Source organism: Carettochelys insculpta, chromosome 4, assembly GCF_033958435.1.
Source record: "Carettochelys insculpta isolate YL-2023 chromosome 4, ASM3395843v1, whole genome shotgun sequence".
In the NCBI taxonomy this organism is placed as follows: Eukaryota; Metazoa; Chordata; order Testudines; family Carettochelyidae; genus Carettochelys; species Carettochelys insculpta.
In genome coordinates this window covers 124,265,304-124,292,149 of record NC_134140.1, presented here as the reverse complement: position 1 = coordinate 124,292,149, position 26,846 = coordinate 124,265,304, and the positions used below count along the sequence as shown (strand labels likewise).

The window sequence follows — 26,846 nt, the reverse complement described above, 5'->3', positions numbered from 1 at the left end:
TAGCTTAACTTTTCTGGAGGCCTGGAGCTAGAAGAGTACACTGATATTTATGCCTGACCTGGAAAGATTGAGCCACTCCTGGTGTCTCACGGGGACACTCCCTGGGGGTTAAACCCTAGCAATAACATTGGACTAGCAAGGTACCACCACCAAAACTGTTTTACTATTAATATTTTATGCACACCTCTGCATGAAAAACCATTGTCATTGCAATAGCAATGCAAAAGTAATCATTTAACCTTCTAAATTATGAGGCACCAATGGAGCTTGTAGGCTCTGAGGTAGGACTAAAATGAGGGATTCAAGGCACAGAAACAGCTTGCCAGGGAAGGGGATAGGGACTGGGGGGTCTGAGTGAGAGGGAGGGGGGCTGGCATAGGGGAACTGTATGGAAGGCAGCGTACAGGAAGTGGGCTGGGGGTTGTGGGGGTCTGGGTGGCAGGTAGCGTGCAGGAGTAGGGTGTGGGGTCTGGGCAGGATGCCTGTTCAAAAATGACAGAGTTAAGGCTTTATGGCCTTTTACCTTAAATCTCTATGTCATGGCATTCAAGGGGTCACAACACACAATTACTGAAAAATTCCTCACTTTCTTATTTTTGCCATATCATATAATAAATCCATTGGACTATAAACAGAAAGATCATACTTACATTTCAGTGTATAGTACGTAGAACAGTATGAACAACTCCTTGTCTGTATGACTGGGGCCTTTTATGTAGCCTGTTGTAACTGGCTGGATGTAGTAATGTCAGTGGCAGATTTAACATTGGGCCATGGCACCAGCCGCAAGCTCAGAAGAGCCCTGTATCTCTCCCTTCCTCCCTACTGCACCGTGCAGTGGGAACCTGCGGGACATGATGGGATCTGAGAGCTCAAAGTACTCTGGGAGCCATAGTTCCTTGGCCACCTCCCTGCCCAAAGAACGGACCCTGGCGCAAGGCGGGGACTACATTTCCCAGCATTCCTTTGGCCACGAGCAACAGGAAAGGAAGGGGAAAGGGAATGAGGGAACCTGTGAGAGCCTTGCACAGCGCTTGCTGTGAAGGATAGCTGGCTGCTAGAAGGGGGTGGCTCTGTGCATGGGGAATGTGTATGCACAAGGGAATAGACGGTTTTGGCTTTAGCCCAGCTCTTACGCACAGAAGCCTTTCCCAGCCTCGCTTAGGGATGCTAGTGGCCTCAGTTCGCAGCCCCAGAGAAGGAATTGGGTGTACTGAGTGGACAGTGCATCTCCCTCTGAAGCTTAGCAAGAGAGATTCGTGGACCGTGCCAGGAGCGCTTAATATGAAAAGGGAGGGAAGGCTCCACTAGAGGCACTGGGAAGCTTTAGGTACAATACCAGGCACCCAAGAAGAGCTGAGTTTGTTTCCACAGCCATGGAAGCAGAAATGGGATTTTCCTTTTCGGATTCAGCTAACACTCAGAGAAGGAATCTAGTTAGGCCTGCCAGCAGAGGGCTGTGGGGTTCAAAGGGGGCAGTTGCCCCTAGGCCCAGTGTTTCAAAGGTGCCCAGAGTTCCAGCTGCCGCTGATGCTACTTGAGCAGCTCTGAAATACCATGGAATACTGAGCTGCTGCTCCATGCATGGCTCTGAGGAAGCATGGGGGGGCGGGTCCCCCAGGTCTGGTTACCCTAAGTCCTGCCCCTTCCACTCTTGGTCCCACTCCTTCCAGGGTGCAGAGCTGGGCCCTCCTCCCACCTACCTCCGGGTCCCACAGGGGCTGTCAGCACCACTGAATCTAGCATCTGCCTGCCAGATTTGAACAGGAGTGCTCAGATTTAATTTGAGCTGCTGTTGCATCATTTCTCCAACATAAAAAAGCCATTCCTTGTGGATAGTTATCAAAGCCACCTTAAGTAGACTTGAATCTTTAACATGGGTGCATTGTTAGAGAATTGAGTGATTTTTTTTTCTGTGTTGACATGCATCTTGTTAGAAGTTTAAAAGTGTGATCTGTTTAGCCCGTTGATGCTTAAAGTCTGTTCTTGCCTCATAATGCTTCGTTACTCTATTCCATTGTGATGGGACTTGGAGTGTACTAATATTATTGTCCTCACTTCTTTAAAACTTGGAACTCCACAAGTAATTCTGAGAATTTAGTTTCGGAAATTTGAATGGCTATTGTCTTGTATTGTCTGAGAAAGGACCCATTGACAGAAGATCGGATGGCCCCCTTCCATCAAAGCCCATATGGTGGAATTACCTTTCAGCACTATAACAGAGGCTTCAGGCCTGAGCTGCTTAAACTTTGACAGGGAAGGTGTCTAAGCCACATGCCTGAGATGTGCATATTTACTCTGATGGGTTCATAGTCTCATGGATGTCGAAGAATGTGAACATACTCTCTACCTGGACTACCTACAGGACTATAGCCCTTTATACTGATTTCAGAAAGATTTTTACAAATCAGGAGCCTCAGCATCCATGCTATGAAGTGGCTTAAGGACTAGCTACACATCTGTATGCATACTGAGCACTTAACTCTATATTTTTTTTCTTAATAAATCTTACATTTTGTCAATAAGGATTGGCTGTAATTCTTGCATATATTTGGGTGAGATCCAAAATGGTCTTTGCTTTGGTGAGTAATGTGTCTGATCCTTCGAGATTGGTAGAATGATAAGTCTGGTGAATAAGGTTTTCAATAACTTCTCACTGTATTCAACTTCATGGTCTAGTGGGAGCCAAAGGCTGGATTGCTTAAAGGGGACTGTAGTTCATTTCTGGTCAACCAGCGTGGTCTTGGAGAAGTTGTTTTGTTACTGGCTTGGGGAACCTAATTGTAGAATAAATCACTGATCTTGGGGCTTGTCTATCCTAGTCCTTGTAGTCTGCGCTGTGCTGGCATTCTCAGCTTGGTCCATCCAGGCACCATAGCCCTAGCTACCTAAACCAAAGAATGATTTGATTAATCGCACACTTGTTGGAGTACTCAACGTGGTATCACTGCTTTACTGTTTTGAAAGTTGTGGTTTAAAACTAATAGTAGTAAAATCTGTTAACAAGGTAGATTTTTGCAGCACATGTTGTTTATTAAACTGCTTTGTGAACTTGCCACTTTCCACGGGTTGTTGTGAAAATGTTCCTGTGAGTTGTGGTTATGGTTAACCCAATAAAAGAAAGAACAAGACACTTAAATTCAACCTATCCTATGATGCCTTCATTTAAACAGTCACTTGTACTTCACTTGCTAACAGCTTGGCCACGTCTACACTATCCCCCTCCTTTCAGAATGGGCATGGTAATGAGGGATTTTGGCAGATGCTAATGAGGCACTACCATGAACATGCAATGCCTCATTAGCATAATGATGGCCGCGTGCAATTTGAAAGTGCTGCTTTCAAAATGCAAGCCACCTGTGTAGCCAGAGCCCTTCAAAAGGACCCCATGATTTCTCCAAATGGGAGGAAAGGGCTTTTGAAATCAGGGGGTCCTTTTGAAATGCTCCCATCTACACAGGTGGCATGTATTTCGAAAGCAGCACTTTCGAATTGCATGTGGCTGCCATTATGCTAATGAGCCATTGTATATTTATGGCCTTTGAGTTTCAGTGTATGCAACCTGCAATGTAATTCTAACCTTCCACATTTCCTGTATTGGATTTACAGCTTAGAAATCTACCACAACCTGGAAAAGAAACAACTGTTCTCTGACCACTCAAGGAGCAGGAAAATAACAGTTTATTCTGTCTTATGTTTTTATAGGATGGCAGCAGAAACAGTGATGAGAGAATGCAATAGACCTAGATATTGAGAACAGGAGTATACTTTTTCAGAGATAACCTAGTACATCTGTGACACTTGAGAAGCAAAGCAAAGACAATATTGAGTTTCTTTCTGTATTGCCATTTTCAGATAAGTAGTAGTTTGCAACATGGAAGTTTAAATGCATACAGCACTTCCTTGAACAGTGAGTACAACAGGCAATGGGATGACTCTCACGTATGGAGGCTCTGGAACATGTAATCAAGTAGTACAGGAACACCTGCAGTAGTGAAGAAAAAAGCATTTCACTTAAGGCTGAGGTTCATAATACCACGGATGTTGTTAATATACAGCCTTGTAAGTGACTTGCATCTTCCACTGTGGTGGTGTCACACTGCCATTTACATAGTATATGGAATCAACATCTGGGCATCTGATCTCTGTCCCTTTGTTCAGCCCAGGTCACCTGACTTGGGAAGTGATCACACCTCCCATTATGAATCTCAGCACTAATTCAGGTATAAAGCCAATATCTATAACTTCACATACAAACATGGGACAGACATATAAGTAACAGACTCAGGGCATTACCAGCTTTCATTAGAACCTCACTTGGCCCACCTGGCACAAAATGAGGTGCAAATTATGTACGATAGTGACAGAAATGGCCGTAATATTTAATTTAAAAATCCAGTAATAGCACAGTCCCTCAGTTTTTCCTTCCATTTGCGGAATACATTTATGTGCACCACCATAGAAACACACGCTGCTGGCTGTGGGTGGCTCTGGGTGCTCAGCTAATTGGTTGGGCGGCTTCTCCTAGGTGGCCAACCAAGCGTCCAGCTTACAGGAAACGCTGGTCAAAACAAGTTTTGCCACCGACACTAATGAGCTCAGATTTAGCTTTGGAAAACCCCACTCAGGAACTACAGTTTCTCCATAAATCAACACTATTTAGGTTTGTGCAGACACAAGAATCACAATCTTGTAATGTTCTGGTGCATGGCAACAGCCCACAAAGATACAGCAAACGCCTAATCCTGAATACATGAATAAAGTCCTAGCAAACAATCCCTTTTGACAGGCATGAGATGACACAGCGGGGACAAAGAATTCACCCCACCCACTGCTGGAGCCAGCCTAGTGTCTGATTCTTGGCAAGGAGACTAGCAGGTGTGACAGTTGCTTTTCTTTGCCGCACACTCAACCATACCACCATGGGGGTTCCCCGTAGCAAATTCCCAATGGCCACCATTCCTGTTTGCCTTTGACATGCTCTGTTCCTCTTCCCAGAGCTGGCTGATGTGCGCAACTACCCAAGGCACCATGGTCAGGGTGTGTCACGGTCAAGTGGATCTAGTGATCACAGAGTGGGGTAAAGCTGGGGTGTGAGACCACAGAAGGGAGCTCTGAGCACTGGAGCTGTGAACGTCTATATCCCGCACTTGGCGGGTGGTTCAGAGGGGAAAGAGGAGCAGCTTATTGAGCATGTGCAGAACATCCCATCTCCCTGGCTGCACACTCTTTCAGAAGCCACCCTCACTGACAGTCTCACTGTCCAATCAGTGCAGGCCCCCACCCTAAAGTGATAAAATGTGCACTGCTAGCGGCTGATCCAGGGTGACAAGACTAGGGGTAGGGAGGCAGCAGGGTCCAGAGGAGATAAGAGATTTGTGTGTGGTATTTGGTGGGGAGAGGCAGCCGGGCTGGGGGGAGCGTGGAGCCCAGGAAGGCAGTGGGGGCAGAGAATAGGTGGGAAGCTCCAGGAGGCAGCAGCATTTAGGGGTGCCAAAATACAAGTGTGCCCAGGGCGCCATTTCCCCCTAGGTCAGCCCCACCTGCCACATTTCTGTGAGGGCTCCTGCTGCAGGACTTCCAGTGCCGCCTCACAGGGCACGGTCCCCTGCAGCAGGGTTCTCCCACGCTGACTGATGGGCCTTGTGGCTTGCTGGCTGTGCATGCCTGGCTAGGCACTGTGCCCACGCCAGGGAAGATACTGTTCTGTTTAAGTCGGCGTGTGTCCCTGAAGCAGGGCCCTTTGCTGCCCCCTTTATCAAGTAGGGGCAATTTCAGCAAAAATACCTCCCATGTGAGAGCCACATCCCCAAGGTCCTGCCCCTTGCCCAAAGCCCCACCCTGCTTCCTCCATTGCCCCTCTCCCTCACTGCCCCACACCCTCACGCACAGGCTGGGGCTGGGAGTTGGGGGTCGGAAGCGGTGCAGGCTCTGGGCTGGGGCTGAGGGGTGTGCAGAGTGGAAGGAGGCTCCAGGCTGATCCTGGGGCAGGGGACTGGCTCTGGGAGAGGGGTCGTGGCTGGTGCAGAGGGTATGGGATGCAGGAGGGGGTGTGCAGTGCTGGCTGTAGGAGGGAGCTCAGGGTTCAGGAGGCGGGATGGTGTGCTGGCTGCAGGACGGGACATGGGGTGGAAGAGGTTGCACTTACTTTGGGCAGCCCCAGCCCCATGCCCCTTCCAAAGGGTCACATGCCTTTGCACACTGCCACTCTCTACAGGCACTGCTCCCTGCAATTTCCATTGGCCACAGCTCCCCACCACTGACCAATGGAAGCTGCATGGGGGTGGGGGTGTTTGCAGGAAGGCACAATGCATGGAGACCTCTCCTCCCCATGGCAATGGAGGCATTCTGGCCCCTCCTGGGAGCAGTGCAGGGCAGTCCCACCAGGCTACTGCAGATTGTAGTTAACAGGGAGCCACACTTTGTGTCCAGGGCTATGTCTACACAACAGCCTAAATGCAACATAAGCTATGCAAATTGTGTAGCTTATTTCAAGGGTAGTTTTAAATAGGCTATTTCAGCATGGGGTGCTGTCTAAATAAAGCTCTGTTTTGAGGCATCCCTGACTCTTCCTGCAACGAGGGGTACAGGGATGCTGAAATAGCCTGCCCGTTATTTTGGAAAAATATTTTGAAATCACGGACACGTTTCAAAGACACAGAGTAGCTACTTTGGGATACTGAAGTATCCCGAAATAGCTCTGCCATGTAGACATAGCCCAGGAGAATCACTACTGGCTTGTGGGCTTTGCAGTGACAAACACTGCATTAGTAACTCTCAATCATTATTGCTGTAGTTCTCTAACACAGACTTAAGTAAAGGGCTTATCTGCTGCTTCCCTGAAAGCATATTATACAAGACTAGCTTGGGCCCAAGACAACTTCCATTAGTTGCATAAAGGGTGAGTGGAGCAGGATCTTCTACATCAGATACAAATCTGCTCATTCATTGCATTTTGTGTCACCTTTATTTGTCCATAGACTAACTAGCTCCATGGTTAGAGCAATGGCCTTGTAAACCCAGGATTATGAGTTCTGTTTTTGAGAGGGTCTGGGGCAGGTTAGATTTAAAAAGGCCTGTCAGGGATGGTGACAGGTCCTGCTGTGAGGGCAGGGGGCTGGACTTGCCAAACTCTCAAGGTCCCTTCCAGTTCTACGACATGAACTGGCCTAGAACTAATTGATGCATCACAACAGAAAAGCTTCCTGATTTATCAAATACTTACAAATATATGTAAAAAGGAAGTGACAAACCTTGCTAGAATATCCCCATTTCCTTCCTTCTGTTAATATCTCTCTTTATCTGACAAAGAGAACATACCGGACACCACAAGATAATGCAGAAATCAGAGAGGATAGAGCCCTGTTTAAAAAGAAAACACATTAAAGACTGTAAACTTAGGACTGACTTTATCACACTGAATGAGTTTAACCCCTCAGAATACAGATTTCCCTTTGGAAAGGGATAGGAGGATAGGGTGACTATAAGGGAAGGGGAGAGATTGCTTAATTTCATCAATTCTGCTAGTCCACCTCAGACCACTCCTTAAAATACCACCACATACTGGTCTTTGCAATGGCTGTCCCCTCTATTACTGTAAAAAGCCACACACATTTAGCTCCTCGTTTTCCATAAGGGTCAGTGCCTCCAGGATCTTTCATGGATCCCATTCAATTACCCCATGGACTCCAGGTTGGGAGCCACTGTCCTGGACTCCAAGGCCCTGAAATCATATGGAAAAACTCCTAGCAGCTGTATTCAGATGGGAGGAATCACACTGGTTGGAAGGTGGCTAATAAAAATGTGGCCAACTGATTTGCCTAGATCTGATATGTTGCTTTAAGGGCCGTTCTTGGAGCAGGAGCAGAACAAAATATTTAAATAGAAACCAACCGGGATTCCGTATTTTGTCCGGTAGAGGGTCCTCATGGCAACGCTTCCGCCACACAAGCAGCATTCATTCATGTCACTTGCAACCTTGCATTCCAGACAAAAGTAACAGAATGTTCCGCATAGGCCTGGAAAGAGAGAAAACCACAAATGAGGCTCATTCACTATTCTCCCCTTCAGTCACACAAACATCTTGTACCATCACCAGGAGAGACCCAGAGTCGCCTTGAGTCCCAGATAACTGGAAGGAGAAGGTGCTAATGGGCCAGAGCTAGTGCAAAGAAGCGCAAGACCTTTAAAAGACTTTTGTAGTTATGGCCTGTGAGGCTTTAACGGTACTGGCAGATCCTCTCCCTGTGCCCCTCATAATGAACCAAGCCCATTTTTTCACTGCCAAAAAAGATGTGTTTTTACAGTAGATTAAAGACATACATGTCAGTTGTCTTACTGTAGAATTGTAGTGGTGATAAATCATTATAGCGATATAACAACAGGAGGCAATCACAGCTGGGGGAGATACCAAGCTGAACTAGTGACAATTCACTGATAAAAGCTACATAAGCACTTTGCCTCTACTTGGATTTTATAGCAAAATAACAAACTCATATTGTTTATCCTGCTGTAGACACACACATTATTAGAACTGGGCCCCTCAGCAGATCCAAATTTACTTTCTCTAAGGCTATGTCTACACAGCAGTGTTATTCCTGAAAAAGCAACTCCAGAAGTGCTTTTCCAAAAGAGCTTATTTCAAAATAGCGCAGCTGCAGAGAGGGATGTGTCCACACTAGGAACTAACTTCCAAGTTAGGCACTACTTTGAAGCAGTCAGTAGAGTCTACACACATTTTTCCCTTACTTCGAAAGGAACCCAACTTTGAAGTCCTTACGCCATTCCTGGGAATGTAGTAGCACCCTACTTAAAAGTTATTTTTGTAGTGTAGACACAGTCAAAATGTATTTTGAAATAGCACCCCCAGCTCTTTTGAAATAGAGAATATACACACAATAGCACCTATTTCGAAACAGAGCCACTGGGCACACCATGGCTTATTTTGACATAGGCTCTATTCCCTGCCTACACAACCCCTACTTTGAAATACCTGTTTAGAAATAGGCGCTATTCCTTGTACAATGAGGTTTACCAATTTTGACACATCACCCACTATTTCGAAATTATTTCAAAATAGCTGTTGCATTGCGTAGACACTCATGTAACTGTTTCGAAATAACATCACCTACACTCTTGCACCCAGAGTAAGTCCAGCCCCGCTGAGGGTAGGTCTACACAACAAAGTTATTTCCAAATAGCAGCTGCTATTTCGAAACAACTATCTCAGAGCAGATATGGGAAATATTACTACAAGCCACTCCTGTAAATAAATATAAATAGACATTCCCCCCATTAACTTTATACCCACTAGAAGACTGGAGATAGAACATTAATCCAACCATCAGGATACCTCGAGGCAAAATAAATATGCAACATTTGACTATCCACTTACAGACTCCACAGTCACTGCAGCAGCTCAACAACCCAGTCTGCCAGGCAGCACTTGTTGGAACAGTCACAAAAGATTGGGGCTGTACAAGGATAACCGGCTGACCAGCCATTTCTTGTCTCAGTGGATGAGTTCAGGAGTTTACCTTCTGAAAGGAAAACAAGAAATGGAATGGTTTGAAAGCCCCTTCGGGACAAGCTGTGCCACAAAGAGTCCAGGTGGCTAATGGCATTGGGGAGACAACTGGAAGAAAGTTATATTTCTTTGTGAAATGTTGTTCACTGCATTGGAACCATGGTACCCAGTGGAGCAGTGTTTCCCAAATGGTGTTCCTCAGAACCTTGGGGTTCCATAAAGTGAAAGTAAGGGCTCTGCAAGAAAGTTCCTCTGCAGTGGCAGAGCTGGGAGCCGCAGAGAGCCCCTCACTCGCCCCTCTCCAGTGGGCGTGACTCAGCTCACCCCTGCCAGCAGAACACCTTCATGCCAACCTTCCTTCTGCTTAATGTTAAATTGCTAAATATATTTTTGTGTGTAGCTGCCCTATTTCAAAATAGCGTTTTCTGCATACTGTTCCAGAATAGCTTGCTTCCAAAGAGGGCTTCTGTGTAGACATAGCCCAAGAAACCACTCATTAGTGCCAAATCAGGATTTTCCCGCTTCAGTTAATCCTCAACCCAATCTGAGGTTCATTCCTTCCTTCCGTCAGGCGAACTCTCTTTGACCTCGTTGATGAGTTATGAAAATCAAGAATAATTTTGGCAGCAATAAACATCTTTTCAGACATTTTCATAACATACGGGGCAAGCATCACAAGGGGACTTTGGCATTGCAGTTTAATGTTGCAACTTATTTTTGCAATGCTCAACATTCAGCCATACCGCTGCCTCGGATAATTCACAGCCCCAAGTTATGTATCCAGATTCTTCCATAGTTCAGCGGGAGAGTTAGGTGCAATTCACAAAACCCAGCATGCTGGTTTTTCAAAGTTTATGGTATTAACCTTCACTGTATGTATTTGACATATATGATTGATTTTCCTCATTTGAAGAAGGATTTGTGTAGCTAGTATATTATAAAATAAAGTTATTGATTGTACCAAGTCGTAAAGACACAGAAATAAAGGGTGTATGCATCGGTATGTGTATTTCACACCTTTTTCTAATTTTGAGGGGAAAATATTTGTATGCAGATAGTCCTGGGTCCTCAAATGTATGTAGGTGCCGTACGCCTGCTGATTTCAGGAATTAGGGATAATATTTGATAGTTTATGCACAGTGAATGACTCCAACAGGAAAGTGCAACCATCCTGACAATACTGAATCCTCCCACGATGCTCTGTTGGAAAGAGGAAGAATCAAGTTCCTGTTCCAGATTAGGAAGCGGGAGAAGGAATGAACCGAGGCCTCCCACAACTTGACTAAGTTCACTAACCCAGAGGTTCTCAACCTTTCCAGACTACTGAATCCCTTTCAGGTGCCTGATTTGTCTTATGTGGTCCCAAGTTTCACTTCACTTAAAATCAGACACAAAAATGCAAAAGTGTCACACGGTGCACTGCTGCTGACAAATTGGCAACTGTCCCATTTTCACCATATAATTCTATAATAAATCAGTGTGTGTATACCTAGTGTACCGACATTTGTGTGTGATAGTTCAGCTGTTTTTTTCACTTGTGCTCCTTGTCTGTGTCATGGAACCCTGGGCAACTGCCCTATTTGCCACCCCTTAATGCCAGCCCTGCCTGTGTGACTTCCCCACCACCAAACCTGTCTGGTGACTGGCTTGAGAAACACTGACCTAGATAAATTGAGCCCTCCCTGGAAGACCTTTGCATACCCCCAATAGTACACATTCCCCTGGTTGAGAATCACTTCTCTAACCAATGGGCTTAGGCTAAGGGACGTAGGCTCCTAACTCCAAGAGATGGTTCATGACCGTGAATCCAGAACAAATGGAATCGTCTCTGTTTAGCCTGGAATAAAGCCCCACCCCCATCCCTAAGAGTTTAGGCCATGTCCCTCTTCTCAGTATTTCCCATCACTGTACCTAGATTGAGCAGCTCTCCAGGAAGCATTCTGCCTTTTGTGGGTCCCATTCTTAGGTGCCTAATTTACCCTATGCTTTGTGCAGAGAGCTAAGGCATGGTGTGTAGGGCAGTGTCGTCCCCTGGGTGGCTAGGTGCCTACTGGTAAGTCACTGCAAGACTTAATGGTGCAAAGCCAGAATCCCTTCAGTACATTTTTTAAAAAGTCATTAAATAACCATCAAACATTTTAACAATGCAAGATTGAAAAGAGTCGTCTATGTGTTATCATGCATTTTCCTCCTTTTAAGAAGCAGCTATGGAGTTAGTGCATGTTTAAAGTCTGTTAAACAAATATACAGTGTGTTAATGACAAAGGAATAAAGGAGATGTGTTATTAAATGTCTATAGTCATCATGCATTTCCTACTTTTACAGAAAATTATGTTTTATTCAAGCAGTGCATTTCTAAAGAAAGGCTATTTAAAAAGTGCACAAGAGCTGCTAAATATTACTGATCAAGAGAGAAAATATAACCTTAGACTTAGTTATACTTTGCAAAGCAGGTGCTGGTCTATGGACATCACTCAGGGACCTCCAAGAAAAAAAATTAAAGGCACAGAAACTAAAAGAAGACAAAGAAAAAGGCAAGTGAAGAGTCTTACCACACAGTGTCACTGAACCAGCCAAAGCATTAAAAAACTCTATTCTGGGAGCTTTTGATAAACAAGACCACATTATCTGAACCACTCAGAATGTATTTTTTAACCCATGTGACTTTTTGCAGCTTCTTTGTAACATAGTAAATTGCAGCTTGATTGCCTTATCCAATCTGAAGACTTTTCTAACCCGACAACCTTATAAGGCCTTACTCACTGTTGCGTATTAAAATGTAGACAAAAATCAGAACCACTGAAAAGGAACAAGTATGTGGTTTCTTTCTTATTTGTGCAGGAATTATTTGCATTCACTTTCACTGTACTGTGCTTATAAAAACTAACTAAAATGTACTTACGATTAACATGCCAGTTATTTGACAGTTCTGGATCACAGAATGCCAGATATGAAAGAATTTACTGCGTTAAGGAGGATGCATTACAAAACTTTTTCACTAAATAAAGTTTTTAAAAGTCTCAATGTTAGTCCACAGCTTCACAAATAACAAGCAGTCCTGTGGCACTTACGTATTCGGTCATGAGCTTTTGTGGGTAAAAACACTTACTTCTTCAGATGGCAATGGAGACGAAAAGCAGAATCCAGTGTCTATGTAGCTGGGTGTCTGTTTTAGGGGGGAGTTACCTGTCACTGGAAGGACCAGTTAATGAAGGAAAGAAAGTTGGATTTGTCTCATTCCTGCCCATATCAAAAAGTGGGGAAATTGCCCTTGTAATGCATAAGCCAGTTAAGAGCCAGGGACATCAGACTAGCCTGAACCAGCGCAGATTAATGAACTCTGAAGTCAATGACAAGCACCTCTGGATAGGGCACTGATAAGGACCTCTTTTGCCTGAGGACAACTCCCAGGAAGAGTCATCAGCATCCTGATATCGGCTAACTGCAAGAACAACGTTTAGATATATCAGGGAGGTAGCCGTGTTAGTCTGTAGCTTCAAGAACAACAAGAAGTCGTGTGACACCTTATAGACTAACAGATATTTTGGAGCATAAGCATTCGTGGGCAAAGCCCCACGCATGCATCTGATGAAGCGGGTCTTTGCCCATGAAAGCTTATGTTCCAAAATATCTGTTAGTTTATAAGGTGCCACAAGACTTCTTGTTCTCAAAATGTTTAGATGAACGTTGTGGAAGGACCAAGTGTGATGCTGAAGGACCGATTAAGGCCTGACAAGGCAAAATGCAAAGGCTTGTGTGGGAGAAAAAAACATAAAAAGGGGGTGTCTTGTATTAGTCTTTGGGTTCCATCTTGCTATGCCTTGGAGCACCAGTCCAGACAGGGAGAACACTGCTCCGCTGCCTCACGCCTGACATCTGATCAGTGACTGGTAATTATATCAGCAGGACGTGCGTGCGTGCGTGCGTGCGTGTGAGAGAGAGAGAGAGAAAGAGCGTGCACGTGAGCACGTTCTGCTTTATTTGATCAATTAAAGTGGCGTGATGCCTTATACCCCAAAAAAGATCCCATGTGCTTCTGTTAACTGTGAAACAAACGTACAGGGAAATTAGAGAGGCTATAAAACCCCTCAGTCACAATGCGGGGTTTTCACTTGTTCGCACATTGACTGGGGCTAGGTCACCTCAGTACAGGATGCAGAGAAGGTTCCTCGACACCTTAAATGGTGACTTGAGCAGCTAGTCCTAGAACCCCCAAGAAGACAGGCAATTCTTTATTTCTGCTTACGTGAGCACAAGGCCTGGTCCGTGAGGTTTGTGACTATAATGGGGCTGCCATGACAGGAACAAACCAGCTGCTCAATGCTGTAACATTTAATTTCAGAAAATGAAACTACACAAAATTAAGGAAGTTAGTTAAACAGAAGATATGATGCCAAAACCAAATTTCCTGCAAGCTGCATGAGAACTTTTTAAAGACACCAGAACAGAGGTTCAACTTAAATGTATACCCCAAATTACATCGGGAGAGAGACTGAAAAAAGGACACTGTGGCTAAGAAACAGAGCAAAAGAAGCAACGGCGGGAGGGGAGAATACACCCTTTAAAAAGTGGAAGTTAAACCCTTCTTAGGAAAATACAAAGGAGCGTAAATGTGTTTGTATCTCCCACCTGGTATCTCAGCCGTCTGATCACCGGCATCTCCGAGGAGAACCTGCCAGAGGCACGGTGTGGTTTTTGCCCAGGCCGCAGCACCACTGACATGATCTCTGGGGTTCGTCGGGTCCAGGAAAAGTGCAGAGAGCAGAACTTGGATCTGCACGCTGTCTTTGTAGACCTGACCGAGGTGTTTGACGCCGTCAACAGAGAAGCCCTGTGGATTATCCTGTCAAAATTTGGCTGCCCGAGAAGATTCGTTAACCTCATACGCCTGTTCCATGATGACATGACTGGCTTTGTTCCTTCAAATGGCGAATCCTCAGATCCATTTGAGATATCCAATGGTGTGAAGTAGGGGTACGTGCCAGCCCCAGTGTTATTCAACCTCTTTTTCACGTGCATCATCAGCCACGCAGTTAGGGACCTGGACCATGGAGTCTACACAAAATACAGACTTGATGGGTCACTTTTTGACCTTTGTCGTCTGAATGCTAAAACCAAGATGGTTGAGGGGCTCATCCTCAAAGCCCTTTTTGCTGACGACTGTGCACTTATGGTGCACAAGGAGTCTGATCTCCAGCTCATCGTCAACAAGTTTGCTGATGCCACTCGCCTCTTTGGTTTGATCCTCAGCCTAGGAAAGACCCAGGTACTGTTTTAACCTGCTCCAGGATCTGCTGCTCTCCCCGCTTCAGTCTTTATTGAAGGAACAGAATTGAAAACAGCAGAGGAGTTCAAGTACCTTGGCAGTGTGATAGCCAGTGATGGCTCCCTTGACAAAGAAATCAGCACCAGGATCTGCCAGGCCAGCCGGGCACTAGGACGTCTGGGAGTGCGAGTGTTGAATCAGCACAATATCTGACAGTCCACTAAACTGAAAGGGTACAAGGCTGTAGTCCTGACCAGTCTCCTGTATGGCTGTGAAACCTGCACCTTGTACAGAAAACACATAAAACTGCTGGAGCGCTTCCACACACGCAGCCTGAGGTCAATCCTGCACATTCGATGGCAGGACAGAGTTACAAACCTGGAAGTTCTGGACACAGCAGGAACCACGAGCATCGAAGCCATGATTCTGAAAGCCCAGCTTCCCTGGACAGGGCATGTCATACAAATGGAGGAGTCAAGAATCCCTAAGCAACTCCTCTATGGTGAACTCTCCCAGGGCAAAAAGAATCAAGGTAGGCCTTGCAAGAGATATAAAGATTGCGTGAAGGCCAACGTTGCTCATGCTGGTTTAAAACCAGATCAGCATGCAAAAGACCCGACAGGCTGGCGTGCTCTTGTACGACATGCGTATGACACTTTTGAAGAGCAGGGACGCGTACACATCACTGATGCTTGTGAGAGGAAGAGAGCAACAGTAGTTGCGGCACCAACAGAGCCAGGACAATTCCCTTGCCCCCACTGTGAATGCCCAGGCCTTTCAAAGCTCAGACGCCTCAGCCCCATGTGAGTCCACAACCGATGAGCCTGTGCAAGCTCAAGATGTCATCGTCGGACACAATGGACTACCTATATGTATATATATCTCCTCCACCATCCTGGCTGCCATAATAGCTACTAAAAATACATACAATCTTCACAGAAAGGTGAGGCATAAACCAAATTGCCATAGGTTCAAAGGAGCTTGCTATGAATGAGGTACAACTGAGTTTAGATTCCAAGATGGATCCAGATCTTTAGGAGGAGCATTATGGTCCATAGGGCGAGCTTGCCTTTGTTATATTCACTGCCTTACTTGTTATTCCATCTTTATTATATTCAGCAGTGCCATAAGCAATTTACTGGCTTGTAACAAAACCCAGCTTTACCTTCCGTGGGCCCTGGCACTTGGACCATGGCCCTGCCCTCTGCTTTGCCTGAACCCTGCCCTCACGCAGCATCTTTCACCCCAAAGTCCTGCCCACATTCCACCTTGAAGCACTACCCTTCATCGGCTGCTTGGCTGGAAACCCCAACCACTGCTTGCACAAGGGGGAGGGTCTAGAGAGAAGCAAGCAGTGGGCAAGGAGGACTGAGAGGCATGTGGGACCTCAAGCGGAAAAAGGGCCTTGGGGCCAGCACTGGGGCCCCTTTTGAGTGTGGCCCCAGTGCCACAGCACCATTAGTACTGAGTTTGCAACGGCTCCACTTATAACCTGTAAGTCACTAGGTTCCTCAGACAGTGTAAAGCTCAAGGCCTTTGAACAAAACTTGGAACAATAAAGAGGCTGTCACTGGGGGAGAGCTGGGGGTCTGGCTCAGCAGGAGAGCATGAGATAATATTGGATAAAAGGGCTATATTACAGCTACAATGTTTGTTTAACAATATATGTCATTAAATGGCTATCAACTCACAGAAAGTATAAAGTTATGCTCCACTTAAAGTACTATGGTGGTGGGCTAATCATGGAGCTTATCACCCTGAGAAGCGGGGATGTGGATGTCTGTATTGGGACAAAGTCTTGCAAACGGTTTGTTTTGAAGGTTGAATTTTCGTCAGGCTGCTCTTTTGCTTCGGGACCACAAGAGGAATTAAATTATCAAAATAACAGCTGGTAAATGCCCCAAACAGCAAATCTCAAGGGATTTGCTCTGTGGATCAGTTTCTCCACCTCCCCTGATAGAAAAAGGTTTCCCCACCCCTCCTCTATGGTATCTTGCATGCAAGCGTGAAGGGTTTGTAAAGGGGTATGAAGTCGCTGTTACATTTCACAAGTGTGGCACAGAGCTAGCCATGTTACTTTGTAGCCTAGCGAAACAAAACAAGCAGTCAAGTAGCACTTTAAAGACTAACAAAATAATTTATTAGGTGATGAGCTTTCAAAGACATGGGTCTTTCCCATGAAAGCTCATCATCTAATAAATTATTTTGTTAGGCTTTAAAGTGCTACTTGACCACTTGTTTTGATATTTTATGAGTGTCGTATTCTGTCGGGAATGTGAGCTCAAGGTCTGAGGGCAGGAGGCATGCAGATATTACCTGTGAACTGCAGCTAAAAGGTAGAGTGGGGGTAAAAGTGTTATGGGCAGCTGGGGTGTTGTTCAAAGATGGCAGAGTTAATGCTTCATGGGCATTTACATTAACTCTCTATTTCCTGGTGTTAAATGGGGTCATCTTGCCACTGGAGCACCCAATCATGGCATCTCAGCTCTCTTGGTCAGGTGCCTCCCTGCTGATCTTGCTTCTGGTTTTCCAACAACCTGCATTTTTCCATGGCCCAGCACTCATGCCAGGTCACAATTTACATCCATCTCTCTAGGCAACAAAAATCAAACAGCCTAATGTCCTCACTAATAAGTCTTCAGCCTTGCCTCTGAACCTGTGGTCCTCACAGCCTTCTCTCTGAGCCCTCCACTCTATCCCCTGAATGCTCTCAGAAAAATCCCAGACTCAAAATACACGAGCTCCCCAATTTCTACCCTCTTTGGGCTTGACCTCTTAGCTCTCCCTTGCTGTATTCCTCCACTGAGCACCTCCCAGGGCATTCTCCCAGTAGTTCCAACCCTGCCTTTTATCTGAGCTTACAGATGTGTCATGCATCAGCTGAACTGGGTCTTTGCCCACGAAAGCTTATGCTCCAAAATATCTGTTAGTCTATAAGGTGCCACAAGACTTCTTATTGTTCTAGAAGTAAGTGAGTCTGTTTCATGCCCCGTGGCTACTTTGCCTCCCTTCTGATCAACTCCCGGGGCTTTCTCCTGCCAATCATCCTGTTCATCTTTCTCTACCTGCAACCCCTTCCTTTGTCTTTTGGTTTTGGCACAGCAGCCGCATCAGACAAAAGTACAACTGCCATCTTCTTCAGTCATTGATTTTAGGATGGCCAAGTTTTTTGCGCCTTCTTTCACTCCGGTTTGGCATCCATAAGAAAACTCTGACAGGCGTTTTCCTCACATTCCATTTCCCTGACATTACCTGTAGTGTACCTATGGAAAAAAACCTTGATTCCAGGTTGGCTCCCTTTTTTCAAAAGAAACTTTCTTTCCATGGAATATCACCCACAATGCCATAGAACATGGTTTCCCAAAGTATGTCGGGGGGGCCCATGAAGAAATTCCAGGGGGGCATGAGGTGACCCAGTCCTCCCTCCCTGCTTTATTTCCCCTACTCCAAGAAAGAGCTGGCCTTTGCTTCTGGCTTGCAGCCCCTGCCATTTCACATGGGCAACCCAGTGCAGCTGCTATACAAAGTGGGCTGCCAGGAAAGACCCACATGGAGCTAACTGCCTCCTGCAAAGGAGTGTGGGTTGTGGGAGGAGGATGAGAATGCGGGGGCTGAGGGAGCCAGGCTTGGGGGAGGGGAGATAGATGGGGTAAGATCAGGGAGCTGTGGGTGCCTGGTTTTGGGGGCGGGGAGGGGCTTGGGTGGGTGTCTTGTGGGGCTCAGGTGGCTGGCCCTAGCAGTGTGGGGCTTGGGCAGCAGGCTCTGGCTTGGGCTGGCGGGCAGGTGGCTGTCCCCAGCAGTGTGGGGCTCTGATGGCTGACCTGCTGTTTGGGTGGGCAGCTCAGGCAGCTGGTGGGCAGGCAGCTGGTGGGCAGGCTGCTGGCCCAAGTGGCTGCTGGCGGGTGAGTGGGCGGGCGGGCGGTTCTGGCAGCACAGGAATCAGGTGGATAGGTGGCTGGTGTGGGCAGCTCTGGCGGCTGGCACAGGGCTCAGGCAGCTGGCCAGCTGGGGCTGCACAAGGCATCTGCAAGGTGGGGGCTGTGCCGTTAGCCCGGAAGGTCCATAGTTGGCTTCTGGGATGGGCTAGGGCCAGCACAGTGTCTGGCACCCCAGCCAGGGCTGCAGCTGGTCTCTGCAGGGCCCAGGCCGCACCTGCAGCTCTGGGGCCATGCCAGCAGCCCATTCAGGGCAGAGCTGGTGCATGGGGCCCAGGCCATGTGGCTGGGCTGATGGCCAAGATCCAGCAGGAGGTAAGGGGCCCCTGGGCCTGGCGAGGGGACACTAAGTCTTCAATGTTTGGCGTGCAGCTTGGGGCAGGGTGGCACAACTCCACTGAGTCTGCTGTCCCCTATTTTCCAGACAACTTTTCTGGCGACGCCATTCATAAATTAGTAAGCAATCTGTTCAGTGTTGATGTCGACACATTGCCAGAAGTATTGCAAGAACAAGCAATCAAAATAAAATGATTCAAGTGCAAAAGAATTTCGAAAACTCAAGCTTAGAGGAATTTTGGATAAAATATTTCTCAGTGTACTTGAAAGTTGGGGAAGAAGCGTTATGTATTATTCTTCCTTTTTTGTAAATATACCCCTGTGAAAAAAGCTTTTCAAGTTTACTCACATTAAAAACAAAACAAAAATTGACTGGCTGTCAAAACCGATTTGCGCTGCACTTTCATCTTTCAAACCTAGGAGTTCCCAGCTTGTCAATAATAGGCAGTGTCATCCTTCACATTAAATTAGTTTCTGCTGTTTCTGATGTTAAACTACACTTTTATTGAATTTTTGGGCCAAGAAAAGTTATTCCTGCTTGTTTTTAATTTTAAACAACATTTTTATATCAAGTTTTTGTGTTTATTTTAAATTATGAATTGAATTTTTGGTGAAAGGGGGGTTGGATGATGGTAAAGAAGAGGTTGGGGGGCATGAAGATCTCTCAAAAATCAAAAAAGGGGTAGGGTGTGATGCTAAAAAGTTTGGGAACCACTGCCATGGAACACAAACAGCTGCTGCTTTCGTTTTGCAGCCACCTTGCATAACTTATCTTCATGGCACGTCTTTGTACCAAGTTTAACTATTTAAGGCATGATTCTATTTTTCAAAGTTCCTATCATTATGCCTGAGAAGGAATTGGATAACATTACAGCTGCAGCCCGTCCCATGTCTCTTATCCAGGTTAACGCCAACATTATCATCATTAGTTCAGCCCTCAGGGCTGTCACACATTTATAGCCTTTTAAATTTCTGGATTCCCAGACTAGAAACACAAAAGGCTATTCCCACTCCCCCCAAGCTGTTGTCTTTTGACCCACCAGTATAGACTTGGCAAAGCCAGTCCTGGTTTTCATAAATATATTCAGCAATTTCATTGGCCATCATATGTTCCTTTTTCTTCCCTAATTTTTTCATACAACAGCACAAATGGAGAAATACATGTCTAGCTGTAATTTGATTTTCCATAACTAAATTTTTTTTTTAGTTCTTTGCTTTTCTATCTGCTGTTTTTAATATACAGGTTCAACCTTTTTTTGGCCAGCACCCTCTGGACCTGACCAATGCCGCCTGAACCCTATGAGGTCAATATTGTGTAGCACATTACCATCACTTCCACTGCTTACTGGGCTCTTAGAAGACATTTAGGGGGTAAATTACAGCTAAATAACAGCACAGAACACTGAGAATCAGGACTGGTGGGTGGAAACAAACTTTATCAGCCCATGGGAAACTTGGCCACTCACATGATAAGTGGTTGTCTAGCTAACTAAAATCATGCTTGATTACAGATGTTGCTGCGTGAGAGAGTTCTGGATTAGGGAGGTTCAACCTGTACTTGTTTCTTTACCCGGATAGTAAGAGGAAGTCTGTGGCAATCCATACCACTTTGTCTACTAAGCTGCGAGCAAGCCTGTAACTCCCTCTTGTACATCTGTGCATTTCATCCCTAGATGTATAGGTGCTTCTCCACCGGCTACTTGCAAAACACACGCTAATATTATTGTCCCAGAGAGCTCAGGCCTGGAGTAGTTCCACATTTAAGAATTGTTTTCAAGCTGAACTAAAAGCTTGGCACCTGCATCCTAAAACTGGTCTTCCGAACGTTCTCTCCATCATAGCCTCATTGCTGAATTGGTGTATTGAATTCCCGCTAAGTACTTAGACCACAATTGTCCAGAAGGGGTCAGACTCCTAAACCGCTACAGTCCTAGGAAGATTCTTAACAATGTTATCAGAAGGAGAGACCTGGCGAGCACACAAGGTGATTGCAGTTTAGCACAAGTTCCTCTTAATAAATCCACTCAGCAGATAAACAATCCCACGAACAAAATGCCACCGCAGCTAGAGAGATGATACCGAGTACTAAGCACTTACATTGAAATACCACCACAGACAGAGCGATGGCATGCATTGTTTAGCGCTAATGTTGAAATACTATTGCAGATGGTCAGACGATACCACGTGTTGAGCACTAATACAGAAATACCGCCTCAGAGAAATAGTACCACGTGTAGGGCATGGGCTCTGAAAAACCATCACGGACAGAGACTACCAAGTGTTGAGCACTAATAGTGAATTACCACAGTACAGAGTGTTTAGTGCTACGACTTGCACTATTCACACCTCCTGCTGTGGAAAAGGGAGCGTCAGTCATTATCTTCCTCATCACCATCTTCATTGTAGTGGGTGTCACACTGGCTTTTCCAGCTGGCTGAGTCCTGGCCGGGAGGCAGGCAAGGCCCCTTTCCAATGTCTTCAGCCAAACTCCCAGCCCCTTGCATGCAACTTTCTCTCATCATAATGTTGCCCCACACAGGCTTCCTCTATAATTAAGCCTGGCACGTTCCCTGGCTCTCCCCACCCCAGCTGTCTTCAAGGAACATAATTAGTCTCTCAGGCTCTCATTAGCTCTTTCAGCACCTGTGTGGGTACTCCCTCCAAACAACACCCTGTTTTCAGACAGCAGCGTTTTGCTGACCGCAGCAGTGCAGAAGGGCACAAGCTACTGCCAGGCTTCCTTCACTCTGAGTTTTTTGCTCTTTAATTTCCTAGTTCTTAAACAGAGCAAGTCTGTCGGAGGAGTAAGTGGTAAAATAGACAATTGTAGTCCTCACTTCGGTTCACAGTTGGTACTCCCTTGCTGGTAGGTAGTAAGTGAACTTTTATATAGTGCTGTGATGGGCAACTTAGGTTAGCAAGTGGGCTGCACTAGTGGCCCTCCTTCATCTCAGTGATCCACAAGATTGTTGTAACCAAGGCGGTCTCCCAGCATAGGGTGGTTTTCACAACTGCGCTTGCGTACCTAGAATTTGCAGGGCGTGCCAACTGAATGGTAGCAGTGCTTTGATTGGGTTCAGAGGGAGCACGTGCTTCTTACAGTCAATGCTATATGCAATCAGCATGCACCTCACTTGCCCTTGCTTTACATGGGTGTCACTTTAGGACTCCTGTTTGGCGGGGAAAAAAAAATGTGCAGATGGAAACCAGATGAATCAGGCAACTCTGGGCATGCGGAACAGTAAACAAAATGTTTTGTGGGCCACACAAAAAGCCCAATGGACTGCATTTGGCTTATTGGCAACAGCTTACCCACCAGTGAAAAAGTGCATCTCATCAGTTGATTTACAAGAACTTTATCCCCAGTTTGCAGATGGAAAACTTAAGCACAGGGAGAAGTTAGATGACTTGCCCAAGGTTACGCACCAGGCCAGTGGCAGATGGGACAAAGAGAGGAAATTTCTATACACCCTTAATGATTGCTCCGTGAAGCAGATGGTCCTGAAATTCACAAGAGGAGAGGCAATTCCTGATTTAGTCCTAACTGGCACACAGGATCTGGTTCAAGAAGTGAATGTAGCTAGCCTGAACCACTCAGGTATAGCAATGAAGGGTCTTCTGACACCTTATAGACTAATGGAAAAGTTTTGAGCATGAGCTTTCGTGAGCACAGACTCACTTTATCAGATGCTGGTCTTGGAAATCTGCAGGGCCACGTATAAATAAGCCAGAGCAAGGGTGGGGATAACAAGGTTAGCTCAGTCAGCAAGGGAGAGGCTTACTACCAGCAGTTGATCTGGAGGTGTGAACACCAAGGGAGGGGAAGCTGCTTCTGTAATGGCTGGCTAAATACAGAAGCAGCTTCCCCTCCCTTGGTGTTCACGCCTCCAGATCAACTGCTGGTAGTAAGCCTCACCCTTGCTGACTGAGCTAACCTTAACGAAGGGTCCTGTGGCACCTTATAGACTAACAGAAAAGTTTTGAGCATGAGCTTTCGTGAGCACAGACTCACTTCATCAGAGACCACCATCTGATGTGAGTCTGTGCTCATGAAAGCTCATGCTCAAAACTTTTCTGTTAGTCTATAAGGTGCCACAGGACCCTTCGTTGTTGTTACAGATCCAGACTAACACAGCTACCCCTCCGATACTTGAGCTAACCTTGTTATCCCCACCCTTGCTCTGTCTTATTTATACCTGGCCCTGCAGATTTCGAAGACCAGCATCTGATGAAGTGAGTCTGTGCTCACGAAAGCTCATGCTCAAAACTTTTCTGTTAGTCTATAAGGTGCCACAGGACCCTTTGTTGCTGTTACAGATCCAGACTAACATGGCTACCCCTCCGATACTTGACACTCAGCTATAGTGACCAAAACAGAATCAGATTGAATATTCTTGTGTGCATGTGGTGGTGTAGGAGGGAGGGGGAATACCAAAGAAACCCACCACAGTAACATTCAGCTTCAAAAAGGGGGAACTACAGAAAAACGAGGAATAGTCAGAAGAATGAATGCCTGCAAGCTGTAAAGAAACATTTAAAAACTCCATAACAGAGGCTCAGATTAAATGTATACCCTAAATACAATCAAAAATGCCACCTCGACAAAATAACAGAATAAAAGGTGAAAAGCAAAGATTGGAAGTTAAATCTCATTGAAGAAGCCACAGAGGAGCATGGACTCTGCCAAGTGAAGTGTGAAAGTATAATTAGGCTGGCCAAAAATAAGATCAACTAGCAAAAGGCACGTAAATGAACAGCAATTTTTTAAAAAGAATCAAACATGCTGAATAATCAGTGGGGCAATGGGATGATGGAGGTGTAGTAGGATGAGAGCCTGAAATGTAACCCCCATATCACAGGCCTGGTGTGAGGCCTGAAGCCTAGGTAAAAGTGATCAAGACTTAGCTAATATAAAGCAGAGTTGAGCTGTGAGCCAGACGCAGGCCCTGCTTGCAGACTTTGGGCAGAACAGGGCTGATATTGCAGAAACACACATACCAACCTGGCACGAGGCACAACTTGTAAACGGATTCCAGACAGGTGGCACCAGAACACCTGGTTAAGAAACATCTTGGTACTAACACACTCTCCATAGATAATGGGACCACCTTGACCCAGGGGCAGGTGCAGGATGACAAAATGATGGACAGTGATATTTTGATCTAACCAGACTTCACCTTATACACGGTGGTGTTTAAATGTTTGTTGACATCCAAAAGTCGACAAAACAAAAACCGTCAGAGGGTGTTCACACAGGCGCCTTCCGTCAGCAGCTCGTGTCTACATTGGGGGGCACCAAGATGGACAGTGTGAGCAAAGCATTGTGGGTATGTATTCACCAGTGCCGTGTTCTGGGAAGGTGGAGCTGATCACTGCACGTCTTGGGATTCCCTCCAAATTTTCCCACAGCCACTTCAGTTGCTCCGGGTGCCAACACGAACAGCTCTGGGGGCTCTCGTTGCTGAGCAATGTCAAAGCTGCACAGCAGCCTGTCTGTCTCCCCCTGCAGCAGCAGCCTGCCTGCCCAGCTGTGTTCCTAGGGCAGGGCAAAACAGGAGCAGTCCTATGATTTGCTCTTTCTTTGCTCCCCAAATGGAGCCCCCTCCCTCAGCTGTCAGATACTTCCGAAGCCCAGAGCTTTGGAAGAAGAGGGGCGCATACAGGGCAGCAGAAATTAAGAACACTGAGGGGAGTCATCAGGGCGGGCAGTTAGGGGTTAACTGAGGGAAGCCAGTTCTGTTGACACTAACAGCAATGGCTACACTGGCTCTTTGTTGCCAATACAGGGAGGGTAAAAGAAAAAAGGTCTCTCAGAGGGGTGAGAGTTTTTTTAGTCACTGGGTGCTTTGCTCAACAAGAGTCAGTGCAGCGTGAACACTCTGTGTTGTGTTGCCAAAAGGCAATTTTTTGGTGACAAAACTTGGTAGTGTAGATAGACGTATTCTTGAAGAGGTTGTTTTTGCCTGGCCTGCAGGGTAGTGGCTAGTCCTGCTACTGACTGAGCCGGTCCATTGTCAGGGAGCAGTTATGTGCTAGCAGAACTGCACACATCTGATTCATGGGCTGGGAGACTGTTTCATTTGACAGTAAATGGCCTGGCACCTTCACACCTTATCTCATGTTGTGGTCCTTTGGGATTCTCTTGGAAGCTGCTGTGCTGGCTATCTGTGCAGAGTCAGGACAGCATACAAATACAAAGCTGAACGGTTATCAACATCTAACACGCAAGATACCTGTCAGGTTACCCCAAGGGTAACCGCGGCTCATTTTTGTGGATACGGAAATTTTGTATGAGCACAGGGCTCTATAAAAGCTGTTTATCAACACATTCCTAAATGACCAGGAAAAAATGAGCAAATAAATTCCTGGAGGTCAGCTATGATGGGTAGGAATGATGTCCCTAGCTTCTGTTTGTCAGAGGCTGGAAATGGGTGGAAGGGGAGGGATGTTAGCCGATGGCCAAGGATGTTTGGTGAGGTGCCAGCTATGCCCGTTTTATACCATCCGTGACTTTAACTGCTAGAGCTCAGAGCCCCTTCGCAGTGGGCAGTCAGGATTGACTGACAGGCGCCCCAAGAGTTTGCCACGTGGAGGCGGCACAACTCAACGCTAGGCTCTTAGTACTCTCACCTAATGGCCAGGCTTTATTGCCAAAACGGCTGAGGTTCTTTAATTGTGTTGGCTGCTTTACAGTAACCCAGAGAAAACAAGTCAGGCTTATGCACAAACGGTTATCAAAAATTTAGTAAACTAGATTCTAATCATATGGTTACAAAATTGCTAGTGCCTACTTATTTAAATGTATAGATGTTACACACACGAACAAGTTACACAACTGAAGCCACGATCCCAAAGAAAGAAAACAAAGTATAGAGCTCTATGTCAAAATATGTGTACACTAAAGATAGGAGATCAGGTGTGGGTGCTTCTTACCCTCCTTGCATCTCTCGATTCCAGCGGTGCCAAGCCAGGATCGGTCACTCAGTTCCGCGGAAAGACGAATAAGGGACAAGGCTCAGGGACCCTCTTAGCTGCAGAAGCCTTGGGAGGCTGTCACTTATCTGACCAGCAGATAGATAGTGAAAAGCACTCAAAAATCATGGTGCTGTTGGTCCCATACTTATACCTCTGTACTCCTTTATTCTCTTTCTCCTTTCTTATGCCAAATTGGGGTTGGTCTGTCTGGGCGACGCCAGCTCTCGCAAGAGTAGTTTACACTTGCAAGGGAGAGAAACAATAAGTTTCGACTACTGGACATTCCTTTTATTAGGGTAAATATTTTCCCACCTAGGATGTTGGTGTGTGTGCATCATGTTATTTAGTAGGGGCTAAGAGCCATGTCTGTCACAGCTTCTCTGTCTGCTGTGAGCCTAATCGTTGTATATGTTCCCAGAGGCACCTTGTAGCAGCACACCTGTGCTTCTCACAGCTTCAAAGGCTGTGCTGGAATTTATGTTAAGTGCCCTGTTGTTTTGGCTCCCTTGTGTTCCCAGCAATGCTGGTCTGAGAGGGGGCTGGCTGTCTGGCTACAAGGGATCACAATGATTACCTGTTCTGTTCTCTCCCTCTGGGGCATCTGTCAGTGGTCACCATCAGAAGACAGGATACTGGGCTAGATGCACCTTTGGTTTGATTTATTATGGTTGTTCTTATATTCTTAAAAGAGCTTCTCAGCCTAGAGCCACCCCACAGCAGAATATCCACCTGATGAGGGTTGATCTTTTGCGATTTCATTTTGCGCAGGCATGAAATGACATTCCCAGGAGTCGATGTCAACTCTGTA

At 46.1% G+C, this 26,846-nt stretch overlaps 1 protein-coding gene across 2 annotated transcripts; it reads right to left on the bottom strand.

The window, feature by feature from the left end:
* Positions 1–3,669: 3,669 nt before the first annotated feature.
* Positions 3,670–26,167, bottom strand: LOC142012165 (placenta-specific gene 8 protein-like). 2 transcript variants are annotated; one of them, XM_074992014.1, is made up of 5 exons: positions 25,997–26,167; positions 9,395–9,539; positions 7,894–8,018; positions 7,254–7,362; positions 3,670–3,985 (listed from the first exon to the last, which is right to left on the bottom strand). In XM_074992014.1, exons 2-4 carry the CDS (start codon positions 9,501–9,503, stop codon positions 7,258–7,260), a joined length of 339 nt encoding a protein of 112 aa, XP_074848115.1. In that variant the 5' UTR covers positions 9,504–9,539; positions 25,997–26,167; the 3' UTR covers positions 3,670–3,985; positions 7,254–7,257. The 2 variants fall into 2 exon arrangements, with proteins under 2 accessions (XP_074848115.1, XP_074848116.1); XM_074992015.1 differs by lacking the exon at positions 25,997–26,167 and adding an exon at positions 12,079–12,116.
* Between the last annotated feature and the right edge of the window lie 679 nt (positions 26,168–26,846).

What these genes read in the sequence shown, in the direction of transcription:
- LOC142012165 (XM_074992014.1), bottom strand. Translation starts at nt 9,503, where the DNA reads ATGGCTGGTCAGCCGGTTATCCTTGTACAGCCCCAATCTTTTGTGACT. An exon ending in CTGCAGTGACTGTGGAGTCT is followed by an intron (nt 8,019 to 9,394) that starts GTAAGTGGATAG and finishes CTCTCTTTCCAG; the next exon opens with GCCTATGCGGAACATTCTGT. An exon ending in GGACAAAATACGGAATCCCG is followed by an intron (nt 7,363 to 7,893) that starts GTTGGTTTCTAT and finishes CTTTTTAAACAG; the next exon opens with GGCTCTATCCTCTCTGATTT.